At 36.1% G+C, this 14,527-nt stretch overlaps 1 protein-coding gene across 2 annotated transcripts; it reads left to right on the top strand.

Moving 5' to 3' along the window:
- Nucleotides 1-3,336: 3,336 nt before the first annotated feature.
- On the top strand, nucleotides 3,337-14,205 carry TTC14 (tetratricopeptide repeat domain 14). Of its 2 annotated transcripts, XM_065942277.1 has the most exons (12): nucleotides 3,337-3,638; nucleotides 4,101-4,225; nucleotides 4,325-4,524; nucleotides 5,453-5,537; nucleotides 5,645-5,774; nucleotides 6,195-6,350; nucleotides 6,758-6,829; nucleotides 7,242-7,361; nucleotides 7,466-7,588; nucleotides 9,753-9,870; nucleotides 10,791-10,900; nucleotides 11,930-14,205. In XM_065942277.1, the coding sequence occupies exons 1-12, from the start codon at nucleotides 3,478-3,480 to the stop codon at nucleotides 12,843-12,845; spliced, it is 2,316 nt and encodes a 771-aa protein (XP_065798349.1). In that variant the 5' UTR covers nucleotides 3,337-3,477; the 3' UTR covers nucleotides 12,846-14,205. The 2 variants fall into 2 exon arrangements, 1 of the variants encoding a protein (XP_065798349.1); XR_010664162.1 differs by lacking the exon at nucleotides 11,930-14,205 and having other exon boundaries at nucleotides 9,753-10,343.
- The last annotated feature ends 322 nt before the right edge of the window (nucleotides 14,206-14,527 follow it).

Here is a 14,527-nt window from a genome sequence, read left to right as displayed (position 1 = left end):
AGGAGGAATGGGCTTTGCTGAAATTGTTTACATCAGTTCAAGAACCAGAAAGAACCTGTCTACAGATATTTATTATAAAAGTCATAGATTAACCTGTGTAAATTTTTTCCAAATGGTAATATACCACTTTCTGAGATCTAGACAGACCTTATCTGTGGCATACAGTGTTACCAGCAGCCACACATGTTATTTTGGGAAAATTGGGTGATCTAAGAAAAGCTACTTTGTAATATGCTGTTTCTTCCCCTACTTCATGTGGCTACCTTTTTTCAGCTAAGTTTTTGTGTTCTTTGCTAAATAAATCAAGCATTTAATCTGTGAGTTTGTGTGTGTGCACACATTCACACAGAGACAGAGGATCTCTTACCACCAATCTATAACTTGCCTGAAAAGACACTTAAATAATAAAAATGTCCATTATTAAAATAAAAATAAAATATCCCTAACTTCAGTCTTGCAATCACCAGAAAGCATTTTGATTTTATACATCTCTATTCCTTTAATGATATTGTTCCTCATCCTAAAATACACATACTTGCCTCCTCCTCTCCTCTCTTACCTTCATCAGTTCCCACTACCTCATCCCCCAGAAACAAAAGGGGAAACTAAGCAGATGTGTAGCAGGTGTTCACAACAATAGTACTTACCATTATGCCATATTTGTTTCTTTTTGTGTTTATTCCTCTGTTGAATGGTATGCCAGAAAAGAGCCAGATGGGTTTTTTTCATATTTAAATATCCAGAGCCTAGAGAGCATTTATTAAAATCTGTAAATATGTATTTATTTAGAAATGGAATTTGACATAAAAATATGCCCAGGATGAAGATACCAAATATCTAGTTGTCTGTAATGCTCTGCCCTCTCCTACCTCCCATATATTCATGTACTCATACTGCTTAGTGTGGAAAAATTATTTTGAAAATATTTTTAATGGTCAAACCAACAACCAAACAAATTAAATCAAGAAATGAAAAAAAGGGTCAACTTTCTATGCCCAACTTGAACGTTCCATATGTAGGACTAGTTTCTCCTAGAAGCAAAACCAGTTTCCCCATTTTCTCTCCTCACTTCCTCCAGTCTTACTTCAAAGATTCAGTACTTGGTCCCCTTCAAAGCCAAAAGTATCCATCCCAGGAGAAAATGAATTGAAATACACTTGTAACTATAAAAGGCTCAAACTCCTGCTGTGGGAATGTTATTTGCAAAGTGAAGAACAATGTTGCCTCTGCACTTAACCATTACCATCACTACTCCATTCAAGGCACTAACCAAAGATGGAAAACCCCAGCCTGAGCTTTGATTAACCCTACTTGAAAGTTATTAGCATTTGATAAATGTCACTCTTGCAACACTGCTTATCCTCTAAAAGTAGCTACTTTTTCCTATTTTCACGGCCATATCACAGCAGTTTTAGATGTTCAAATTATGGGGTAGTAACTCTGACATTGGAATTAGGAAAAGGAGTGTTGCTGTTTAGTTGCTAAGTCGTATCCAACTCTTCTGCAACCCCCAGGACTGTAACACCTCAGGTGCCTCTGTCCATGGAATTTCCCAGGCAAGAATACTGGAGTGGGTTCTTTCATCCTTCTCCAGGAGATTTTCCCCAACCAGGGATTGAAACCACGTGCCCTGCACTGGCAGGCAGATTTTCTACCACTGAGCCACCAGGGAAGCCCAAGAAGAGTAGCCAGATCAAATAGCGATGTTACTCAAGAATGGCTTTATAAGGGGACATTCTCAGAGTAGACGCACTGTCCAGCATCTGCTTCTCAGCCACTAGCTTCTCAGTCCCTCCAGAGATAATTAGATCCTTGATAACAGATCAGCTATAACTAAAATCACATACCTTATTTATCAGAATGTCCATAGTTTCTTTTTAGAAATCAGTTATCCTTTTCAGTGACAGCACCCTCTTTCCTAAAAATAGCCATTGTCTGAAGTTGTAGCTTAACACAAGTCAGTTTGTACCAATGATTAAACCTTCCTGATGTGCTCCTTGTGGCTTGAAAGTTATTATCTTTTAATTTATCTTTAGTTTATCTTTACATTCTTTGTTTCATTTTCTGGAGTCTCACTAAACTGTTAACCTATTTGCCTGGGTTTTTCCCAAAATAGTGTGGAGGCATTCACTGACTGGATCTTCTATCCAGGTGGTGAGAGGACAAATTAAATTCCCAAATATACAAAGTTGAAGATGTGGCAGAATAACCACTACTATTTATTTCTGTTCAAGAGGACGATACTAAACTACACGATTTAAGTAGTACAGACGTTGATATATTTTAATACAACAAAGTCATTATTATTTCAATTTAAAGACAGGCCTTCTATATGATAAAAAATACTTTCTCCAGCAACTCTGCCAGTGAAGATCTATTCAGTGGAAGGTTGGAATTCTAACTCTAGCCTTTTGCCAGCTGGTGATACTGAGCAATATACTGAGAGTCTCTAAACTTTCCTCAGTACAGCGGTTAGGATCAGTAAGTGTGGGGGAGAGGGTGAGAGCCTGTCATAATTATCTTCGAAAAATCACTTGAATTACACAGTAAACCTTATGGGCACTAAATTTTGAGAAAACACTTAAACTAAAATAAATAAAAAGGAATGTATATATACATTTGGGGATTCCAAAATCCGCCTGCCAACACAGGAGCGGGGGGTTTGATCCCTGGGTGGGGAAGATCCCTGAAGAAGGAAATTGCAACCCACTCCAGTGTTCTTGCCTGGAAAATTCCATGGCCAGAGGACCGCGGAGGGCTACAGTCCCTTGGGTAGCAAAAAACAAGTCCGACACGACTAAGCGACTAAACAACAAAACAAAATATGCATATGTCTAGGCATTAAAGTCATTCTGGTTTTAACTCTAAAATCACTAACAGTGAACAGAGTACGGCGAGAAAACATAACTCCAGTGTTTAATAAATATTAATGTTCTTCCTTTCTTCTGCCCTACAGCCTAACAGGAAGTCTCCCAGAACGGTCGTTTTAATGCAGTTATGCCTGAGACGTAGATATTTAGAAACTCAGAGGTAAGAAACTTTGTAACCCGCTCAGGGTTCTCTTCCTGACACTGGCACTTAGAGGCGCCTCGCTCAACACAAGGATGAATTATTATTCACAGATTAGAGCTTGGGCCATTTCAGTGTAATAACACCTCAGAAATTTTAAAACGAAAACTTGTTACACATTTCACTACCTCAGAGCGAAACCGGCCCTTAGCCCCGGAAAAACTTGCCCCAATCCTCCCGGCTTCCGTAATCTCGCTCAATTTCGCGATACCAAAACTGCGCTCCGCCGCACCGCCGCTGGGGGCGGTTCCAGAACACTTCCGGGAGGCCACTCTGGAGGTGTCTGCGATGTGTGCTTCCGGCGGCTTCCAGGCCGCTTGCTCAGCCTCCACGACCACGGCCTGAAGTAGCGGGCACCGAACCGGGGGCTGGCAGCCCATTGGCCTCTGGTCACGGCAGTTTCTAGCCATGGACCGAGACCTCTTGCGGCAGTCACTAAATTTCCACGGCCCGTCTTTGCTCTCCCTGCTCCGGAGCGAGCAGCAGGACAACCCGCACTTCCGGAGCCTCCTGGGGTCGGTGGCCGACCCTGCCCGGGGCCCGCCGGGCCAGCAGCAGTTACCGGGAAGGTAATGGGACGGCGGCGCCGCTGCGAGACGGTAGAGGGGCCGCAGCTCCTGGCTTCATTAAGGCAGTCCGGCTGCTGAGCCGAGGCTGTGAGCACGTGAGGACTGCGGCGCCGGCTTCGAGGGCAGGATGGAGGAGGATACCTTCTCCCTGATGTGGGCAATGCGGGATGTGGGTTGAACTTTTAAATCTAGTACTGCCACCAAAGGCGCGGATTCTTTAGCTAAAATCCTTTGGGCTTGTGTATATCTGAAACAGCGCGGTTGTTAATTTTTAAGTTTCCGCGCCCTCCATCTACAGAATGGCGTATGAGGGGATCCCTGGTTAAAACTTTTTTTCGGAAGATGTGTGGCCAAGAGCTTAGGATGGTCACGATTGGGCGATTAAAGCAGAGAGCAGAAGCTTGTACGCACTAAAACTTTTGCAGAAAAACTAGTTTTCATAAATTTTGTTTTCTTTTTAAGAAAAGAGAGGAGAGTTGACAACATTGAATTACAAAAATTCATTTCCAAAAAAGCGGATCTGCTTTTTGCACTTTCCTGGAAATCAGATGCACCTGCAACTGCTGAAGTTAGTGAAGACAATGATGGTGTGTTTAGTCTTAAAATTGTTGCGTTTTGGTTTAACAGCACTTTGATGAGGCAGAACACAGAGCTGTTGTTAGTAATTTTGTTACTTATTTTTTCAGATTGTTATGCAGTCATGCCACCGTTAGAGCAATTCATGGAGATACCTAGTATGGACCGGAGAGAGCTGTTTTTTCGAGACATTGAGCGTGGTGATATAGTGATTGGAAGAATTAGTTCCATTCGGGAATTTGGGTTTTTCATGGTGTTGATTTGTCTAGGCAGTGGCATTATGAGAGATATATCCCACTTAGAAATCACAGTAAGTTATTCACCTTTTAGTTATTTGTTTTTGATAAAAATGTCATCTCAGTGCAAAAATTTTTCTTTTCATCCAGCTGCAGCTGTAATTAAGTGTACTCTGCAGACCTAGTTTTTAGAATTAAATAAGTGTTAATAGAAAAATTAAGTACTTTTTAATTTTTTAAAAAAATTATTAGCAGTAATAGAATTACAGTTTCTGCCACTGTTTCTAGTTTGGAGGTTTTGGTCATTTGGCTGGCAGAAGTGGGGTCCTTTTTTAAATGCTCATATTAGTGGACCTGGTGAGATTAGTTAGTAGCCAGGGTTATTTCTTCTAGTTGAAAGTCTTTAATTATTTAGTATTAAGCACTAGATACTTGCATGTGGGTAATTTAGAAACAAATTCCTGTCTTCTTGTCTTAAGTGTATATATTTCCAATAATTAAGTGATTTGTACATCATGATGCTTTGCCTAAGGTGAATAGATCTAAATTTGAAATACAGTATGTCACTTTAATTCGAAAGGTTTGATATTATCTATTAAGGCAGATAGAGAGGGAAGAAAACCAGAAAATGCCACAAACTTGATAACACACCTAAACCCAGAAGAAACCACATTTCATTTTCTTTGAAAATCTCCTACTTTCTGGACAGATTTTAGTTTTATGTTTAATAAGCACAAAATATCTTTTTGTTTCATCATGCATACTTATATTCAGTTTCTAAAACTAATTGCAAGTTTCATGAGAGTTTAGCTTTGACCTGAACCAGGAAACTTTTTTGTTTATGTTTGGGCACAGAAGTTTAAATTTAGACTCTAGAGTGCTAGTTGTTTTCTTAATATTCCTGTCAAGTCTTAGCTGTTTATACTGAACTGCTAGAATAAAAGAAGACACTTCTCATTGAAGAATAGAATGTCTAGTGTTTTACAGTGCTTCTCATTGCAGGCTCTATGTCCACTAAGAGACATGCCTTCAATCAGTAACCATGGAGATCCTTTATCATATTACCAAACTGGTGACATCATTCGAGGTGATCAGTTTCCTCATATTAGTAAAAAAAAAAAAAAAGTAACTGTGGTCATGTTTATGTTAGTTTGCATTGCTTTGCTAATCAACTTAATTTTCTTATTTTTTAAGCTGGAATCAAGGATATTGACAGATACCATGAAAAGCTTGCAGTGTCTCTATATAGCTCATCTCTTCCACCACACCTATCTGGTATTAAATTAGGTGTAATTAGTTCTGAAGAACTTCCTTTGTACTACAGGTAATTTGTCTCAACAAATTAATTGCAAAACAATACCTATCTGGTATTAAATTAGGTGTAATTAGTTCTGAAGAACTTCCTTTGTACTACAGGTAATTTGTCTCAACAAGTTAATTGCAAAACAATTTCTTGGCTAAAAAATCGCAGATTTTGCCCAACTTCTAACAAGAAAGTAGAATTCTAATTTCTCTTATTTCAAAATATGCTAATTTTATTTTTATAACCCATAAATCAGTTCAAACTTGGTAAAAGGAACCAAATCATAATTGCCACACCTTCATGTACAAAAATGGTCTGAGTATTTAAATCTCATATAATAATGTTATTTCCATAATGAAAATTTGGGACACACTGTTTAATTGTGTTAATCATCTTAATCATCTTTATATTTTGTGATTTTTTTTTTTTTTTTTTTTTAAGGAAAAGCGTTGAACTAAATAGCAATTCTTTGGAATCCTATGAGAATATCATGCAGAGTTCTTTGGGATTTGTTAATCCAGGAGTGGTTGAATTCCTTTTAGGAAAACTAGGAATAGATGAATCTAATCCACCATCTTTAATGAGAGGCCTTCAAAGGTATAGTAAATCAGTATTGTTCTGTTAAGTGGTGAGGTCTGTGGTGCTGATGTGAGAAGCTGCATAACTGAAGAACACAGTTGATTATCCTAAGCAGTATGCCAGCGTTTGAATGAACTAGATGATCCCTTCTCCTTTTGGAGTGGAGTCTTATCAGTGATTGATGTGTGCCATGTTACCAGGTAGATGCAGAAAAAATCTATAAGATGCAGAAAATTTATAAGAATTTTATGTATATGCTAAAGGAAAATACTTTTTTAATAGTCATTCCTGAGAGTTCAAAAATTTTGCGTTATAAATGGGAATACAGATTTTTTACTTGAGATTTCAGTTTTTATCTGTCAGGTAAAGTGAGATGTAGTTACCCAAAAAAATATTTACAGTTTGACTTTTATTTTCTTTAATAGCAAAAATTTCTCTGAGGATGATTTTGCTTCTGCGTTAAGGAAGAAGCAGTCTGCATCATGGGCTTTAAAATGGTATGAAGATTTTGTCATTCAGCAATTGCATTATTTAACCTAACAGGTTAAGTTAAGGCAAGCATGCTTATGTCATCTTTAAGACAAAATTTGTTTATAAATAAATTTAAATGATACCTTTTTGAGATTAGCTTTTTTATAGATATAAATGCTACTATGTTGTAAACTTTAAAGATTTACATTTTAGCCAATATTTTTTAAATTTTGTTAAAAAGGAATTAGTATATTGATATTTGGATTTCATAAATATTTGTTACAAAATTATCCAAAGACTGTTATGAAATTATCCAAATACTGAGAATATTGAGGACTAATAATAAATTTGGTTTGCTTTAAAATTTTATTTATGCTAACATTTTGTTTGGATATTCTGTGAAATATTTGTTGTGTATGCTTTAAAATATATTTTTAGTGTGAAGATTGGAGTTGATTATTTTAAGGTTGGACGCCATGTGGATGCTATGAATGAATACAATAAGGCTCTGGAAATAGACAAACAAAATGTGGAAGCTTTGGTAGCTCGTGGAGCATTGTAAGTGGATCATGGGTTTTGAGGAATATTTAGAAGATAAATGTATATAAGATTTACGAATAGCTCACAAGATAAATTCCTCTAATTTTGTCTCATATCTATAGATATGCAACAAAAGGAAGTCTGAACAAAGCAATAGAAGATTTTGAACTTGCACTGGAAAACTGTCCAACTCACAGAAATGCAAGAAAATACCTATGCCAGACACTTGTAGAAAGAGGAGGGCAGTAAGTGTCAGATTTGTTTAATAGTAGAGATCTAATATTTAATAGCCAACTACTATAAAATCTTGAACTTAAAGAAATAGCAGCTTTGACTTAGCTCAGATACTCCTAGTTTCAGTTTTGATTGAAAATGTTTTTTAAATATAGTCCTTTTTACATTTTCTGGTCCTTTTATCTTTCCTTACTACTTTCTTCATGATTGGAGATATTTTAGTGTCTTGAGTTCACTGTTCTGAGTATGTATTTTAATACATAGAAAGATAATAGGTAAATCTTATCCTGGGCACACACCAAAAGTTTTTGTTTCATAGAAATTTCTAACTCATTTCATCATTCTAGTAATTATAATGCCAGAAATATAAATTGAGAACTCTGTAGTTCATTGTATATAAGATTTCACTGTTGTAGTCAACTTATTGCTCTACTTTGTCTAATAAAATCCATGAACTTAGATTAAATGAAGAGCAAAACATTAAGAACAAACCCTGTAACCTGTATTATACTGTGCTGAGATACTGGCATAGTACTTGGCATAATGACTAACAGACTAGTCTAATTTATATCTTGAAGAAATATAATATTTTTAATATAAATAATTTGGTAACAGCCTGCTTTAATAATTAAGGGCCACCATCTTTTTTGCTATCATTTTTTCTTAAATAGAATCATCCCTTTTCTGCTTCATGAATTTGCCAGATCATTACAGTTTGTACGATCATTTCAGAACTCCATACAAATGAAATTTTGCAATGTTTGTTTTTAACTGATAAGAACTTCTACTTGGACCCAAGTGATTGGAGCATCTTTTTTCTTTCTTACATAGCTTACATAACTGTGCTTAGTCGTTCAGTTTTCTGTCCAACTCTTTGCGACCCCATGGATTGTAACCTGCCAGGTTTCTCTGTCCATGGGGATTCTCCAGGCAAGAATACTGGTGTGGTTGCCATGCCCTGCTCCAGGGGATCTTCCCAACCCAGGGATCAGACCCAGGTCTCCCGCATTGCTGGCAGATTCTTTACCATCTGAGCCACAGGGAAGCCCCTAGGTACATAGCTAGTGCCTACTTAGATGTGGTTGTCTTACTATTCACATACTTGTGATTTTTAGCTCTGTGAATGGCAACACCATCTATTCGGTCATCCAGTTCAGAAATCTTGATCGTCTTTGGCTTGTTCCTTCTTCCCCTCATCCTATCTGACACAGAAGTGATTGCATTGAAACCACTGGGTTTATTCATTTGTTTTACAGTGAATACCTTTTCCTTTCTAAAAACTGAAAATATTGTGCAAAATCCTTTCACTGATCTATGTCTAAACTTTCTAATTCTGATATTTCACAACACAGACTTGTGAGCATCATCTAATAATGATGATGATTATTCTTTCTGCAGGCTGGTTGTGATATGTGTGCCTTGGTATTTGTGATTTTAGCAGTGAATTTTCTGGGAAAATTTTTCTGTAGAAAGGAAAACTCTTCATAAACTACTAGGAGAAGCCAGCCTACATAATTCTGTGCTAAAGCTCAAGATCATACTAAATTTCAGAGAGTGTCAGTTGATTGTGTGTTTTCACAAATTATATTAAAATACCACTGCTTGACCTATAATATGGCTTTAGTTATCAGTAATGAATTCCTGTTTGTTTTTTTGTTTGTTTGAAACATAGTTGACACATAACTTTTATGTTAGTTTCAGGTTATGTTCAACATAGGATTGACCATTGTGTCTAGTTAACATTCATCATTACACAGTTATATATTTTTTTCTTGTGATGAGAACTTTTAAGATGTACTCTTTTTGCCACTTTCAGATATACAGTATGGTACTACCTATAATCACCATGCTGTATATTACATCCTCAGGACTTTATTTTATACCTGGAAGTTTATAAAATGAATCATTTTCACCCATTTTACCCACCTCCAGCAACCACGAGTCTATTCTCTGTGAGTTCAGTTTCTCTGATTTGTTTTATGTGGTTTTATATTGTCTTTTACAACAACACTAAAAAAAATAGCGGAAGCACAGTATTTAAGTATTGTTAAATTTGGAAAATTATTTGCTAAACATAGTTTTTCCCTAATGAACTCACATAAGCTTCTGCCCTATATGCATATTTGAGAACTTCTAGTTTTTACCAAAAAATTTAAATTTTCCTTTTGAATTTAGGTTAGAAGAAGAAGAAAAGTTTTTAAATGCTGAAAGTTATTATAAGAAGGCTTTGGCTTTGGATGAAACTTTCAAAGATGCAGAGGATGCTTTGCAGAAGCTTCATATATATATGCAGGTGATTCTTTATTTCCTCTTAGAAATGTAGTCATTTTTAAAATTAATGCCAAAACTTAACTTTCTTCTAGGGAAACTATTCTAGGTCACTTAATTATGGCATTATGAAAAGTTTTTTAGATACAGCTCTTCTTAGTTGGGTTTGGCATTACTTCATAGTTTTGTTGAGAAAATTCCCATTGCCTATTTGGTATGCAATTGTCCTTGTAGAATTATCCTTGTAGTGAGCTTTCCTGATGGTTACAAAATTCAGTATTTTTACTGTAATTGAACTAATTATAAAAACCGTTCTGAAAAATATTTTAAACTGTCTTTTCCTGTAATACTGATGATGATGTTTTCTCATGCATTTTCTTCTGAATTGGACCATTGCTGCTGTGTCTGACATCTGGTGCTGCTCATCCCCATCCTCAAACTGGAAAATGATTTCTTATGTAACCATGCATCCAACTGGGCTGTGCTATTTTTTAAATGGTTTGTATTTGAACATGGTGATTCCCCTCTCAACTCACCATATCGGGATTTCTTCCTTTGAATTTTATTTATAAAATTTGTGTCCTGTTTCAATTTTTAATGGTTTATATATATATATATATATATATTTTTTTTTTCATGGATTTTATTTTTTCTCTTTCTCGCACTCTGGGTCATGGGTATCAATGCAATGGCTTCCCTTTTTTTTCATGGAATACCAACTGCAATATGGTCCTCAATACTGTTCTGGCTATTCAATGATTGATGCCAAACACCTGTGATTAATTTTTATATGTTAAAAATACTTTTTTAATGCTGGATATATGGTGACTTGGGTATACCACATTTGGTTTCTGGTTGGGGGGTGGGTTGGTCTTTTGAAAACTGGATTTTATATATTCTGCTATTTTTAACGTGTGGTTTTTTCCGATATCTGGGTTCTAAAAGAAATCTTTGGAATTAAGAGAAAAACAAGCTGAAAAGGAAGAAAAGCAGAAAACAAAGAAAATAGAAACAAGTGCAGAAAAGTTGCGTAAGCTCTTAAAAGAGGAGAAAAGGTAAACTATAATATTCAGTATTTTTAAACTTAAAGCAAGTACTCAGTTGAACCAAAGTGCCATTTGGGAGATAAAGTAAGTAAAAAATTAAAGTGTTTCAAGTCATAATCAATAATTCTTAGCAAGTATGTGTACCATAAATTTTTCTGTAAAAGAGATAAAGCAAAATAGAATGGATGGCTAGAATTCTGCAAAAAAAAATTTAGAATTAAAATATTATTTTAATTATCTGTATTTTAGGGAGAAATGTTTCAGAATTAGAGCAGTAGTTCTCAACTGGGTGTGGTTTCCCATGGGACATTTTTGGTTTTCTTAACTGATAGGTACTGCTGGCATCTAGTGGATAGAGGTCAGAGATGCTGCTAAACTTAAACAATGATGTAGAATTTCACCACTCCCTGCCCTCCCAGCAAAGAGTTACTTGGCCAAAAATGTTAGTAGTCCTGAGGTGGTAAAACCATGAACTCAGTTCAGTTCAGCTCAGTCGCTCAGTCGTGTCCCAGTCTTTGCGACCCCATGAATCGCAGCACGCCAGGCCTCCCTGTTCATCACCAACCAGCAGAGGTTACTCAGACTCACGTCTGTTGAGTTGGTGATGCCATCCTGCCATCTCATCTTCTGTCGTTCCCTTCTCCTCCTGCCCCAATCCCTCCCAGCATCAGGGTCTTTTCCAATGAATCAACTCTTCGCATGAGGTGGCCAAAGTAGCCAAATGTAAAACGTTAGTTCTCTACTTTATGTATTCAGATGGTCTTAAATTTTTAAGGTAATTTTAGAAGTGTCACCATGTATTTCAAAAATGATGGATTTGCTTTCAGTGACAATTGTCTACACAAGTATTTTTCCAAAAGTCATGACTAATGGTAAAATTGGATATTGTAGTAAAAACTAAACTTATTACTATAATTCTTATATAAGCCACAAACTTTTATAAAATCTTTAAAGAGAATAAAATAGAACTAAAATCTTTATGGGTAATTAAACATTTTTATATTCAACATATCTGATGAGTTAACTACATTTTTTTAGGCTAAAGAAAAAAAGAAGAAAATCAACTTCTTCTTCGAGTGTCTCTTCTGCTGATGAATCAGTTTCCTCTTCATCATCCTCTTCATCTTCTGGTCACAAAAGGCATAAGAAACATAAGAGGAACCGCTCAGAGTCTTCTCGAAGTTCTAAAAGGCATTCAGCTAAGGCATCCTCAAATCAGATAGATCAGAATAAGAAAGATGAGTGCTTCCCAGTTCCAGCTAATACGTCAGCATCTTTTCTTAACCAAAAACAAGAAGTGGAAAAACTATTGGAAAAGCAGGATAGGTTACCATATCAAAAGAAACAGGTAAAAGAAAAAGATAAATGTTCTTTCTCATCATCTTCTGTTGAAATTCCGGATGATTTTGGAGGTAGGTCTGAAGATCCAAGAGATTTTTATGATAGCTATAAAACTCAGGCAGGTAGTAGCAGAACAGAAAAGCCATATAAATCAGAAAGACATTTTTCCAGTAGAAGAGATTCCTCAGATTCTTTTTATAGGAATTCAGAGGATAAGGTAAAAATGTATGGTTATAGAAGATTTGAAAAAGATACAGAAGGAAGAAGAGAGCACTATAGAAAGTGGGAGCCAGGTTCCACGAGACATGCTACCTCACCAGCAAGCTCAGACTACTCTTGGAAGTCAGGAGAAAAATATAAGAAATCCACTTACTCTGGATCACGTGATCTAAGTAGACATGAGCAAAGATATCAATTAAATAAAATTCAAGGAGAATATGAAAGAGAGGGTAATTACGTGGAGGATATTAAAACAGAGGTTCAGGGAGAGGGACTCAATAGCAAAGATCATTCAGAAGGTGGAGTTAAAAAAAATTTACCTCAAAATTTACTCAATATATTTAATCAGATAGCTGCATTTGAGAAAGAAAAAGGAAATAAGCCAAAAAACTAATATGCCAAGGGTATCTTCAACATTACACTAAAGACTTTTAATAAAATATTTGCATCTTTTAGTAATACAGTCCAGTGCAGAAATCTCTGCTCCCGTGGTTATTTTATTTGTAGACATTATGGAAGTCAATTGCTTTTTATAGCGGTTCTCAAGGTATATTTGTTTCAGTTATAGGTCCCCTTTTAATAGCTTGATTTTTTTTTTAATGTGTGTATGTTATGTACAGTTATTTCTTATTCTGATGATTTAAACTTCTTCACCTAAAGATAACTCTCAAAGTATTGTTTCTTCATTGTACTACGGTATGTTAGAATTCCTTGGGTTCACCTTATCCTGCTGTTTGAAAAAATATTAAATTTGTGCATTGAACACTTGGATCATTTTTATCAAAAATTATTTCATTCTGTTAAAAGCTCTTGACTTTCTAAAGAGATTATTTGAATGTTAAATACCATTTTATAATCATTATTTGTTTAAAGGTGAATTTTCTTGCATAACATTTTTAAACGGTAGACAGGTATGTGTCTTGTCTAATTGACATCTAAAGCCTAATTTAATTAAAATGACTTATGTACCAGATGTTTAAAAGTTCTTTAGGAATAAAGCCATGAAAGTTGAATAGGGGCCCATCTTGCTCATCTCTCTTTTTTTCCTTCCTTGCTAACAGTGTAGCCCTAAGAAATGTCTTTAAAATATTGACAAGACAATACATTCCCAACAAGAATAGATCAGAGTAGGAAAGAGTCCTTTTAGCAAAAGAGCAGTGGCAAGTGAAGCACACTATAAATCTGGTCTTCCACTAAGGGAAAGGAAGTGAGGAATCTCCTAGTATTGCAGATGTCCAGCTGAGAAGGCACTGAGTGTGTTCTTTGATAGCCTAGAGCTGGCTTGCATTTCTGCTTTTCTTCCTAGAGTCTGAACAAATGATTCAGCTGACAGAACCTAGACTTAACTCAGAATTAATTTCAGCAACTAGAACTGAAGAAGGAAGGAACTTGGATCATAATGATTCTTCCCAAATTATTAAAAACAGTATAGATGAGAATAGAGATAGGTATACATAGGAGTCACAGGTGTTTAGAATCTCATGGGCTTTAGAATCTTTCCAATTCATGATGACACTGGATGGGTGGGTTGAAGGGTAGCAAGTATCCCCATCTACAAATGTCTAAGTGACAGAATGCTAGCAGAAGAAGACACTTAGTCCTTGTTCTGTCTCTCAGTTCTTGCCAGCAATAAAATACCAAAACTTAATATAACTTAACCATTCCACGAATACTGTGCTAGGCCTTGGTTGGTGGCTCAATAATAGGTAAAAGCTACTGTGCAATTCCAGGGCTTCCCTGATACTCAGTAAAGAATCCGCCTGCAATGCAGGAGACTCCAATTCAATTCCTGGGTAGGAAAGATCGCTGGAGAAGGGATAAGCTACCCACTACACTATTCTTGGCCTGGAGAATTCCATGGACTGTATAGTCCATGGGGTCACAAAGAGTCAGACATGACTGAGCGACTTTTCATTTTCACTATGCAATTCCAGTGTGTTGGGCCCTTTGCCTTTATATAAATTACCTGATTTCAATAAACTTAACGTAGATAACTTTTACTGTCTCTATATTATAAATGAGAAAAAAAGCATAAAGGAGTAACTTTCCCAAGGTCACAGTACTACTCCCTGCCTG

This window comes from Muntiacus reevesi, chromosome 8, assembly GCF_963930625.1.
Source record: "Muntiacus reevesi chromosome 8, mMunRee1.1, whole genome shotgun sequence".
NCBI lineage: Eukaryota > Metazoa > Chordata > Mammalia > Artiodactyla > Cervidae > Muntiacus > Muntiacus reevesi.
Note: the sequence above shows the minus strand (reverse complement) of the source record. Positions and strands in the feature narration are given on the sequence as shown.

Coding starts and splice junctions, on each gene's coding strand:
- TTC14 (XM_065942277.1), top strand. CDS start 3,478: ATGGACCGAGACCTCTTGCGGCAGTCACTAAATTTCCACGGCCCGTCT. Junction 4,525..5,452: donor TATCCCACTTAGAAATCACA/GTAAGTTATTCA, acceptor TTCTCATTGCAG/GCTCTATGTCCACTAAGAGA. Junction 6,351..6,757: donor TTAATGAGAGGCCTTCAAAG/GTATAGTAAATC, acceptor TTTCTTTAATAG/CAAAAATTTCTCTGAGGATG.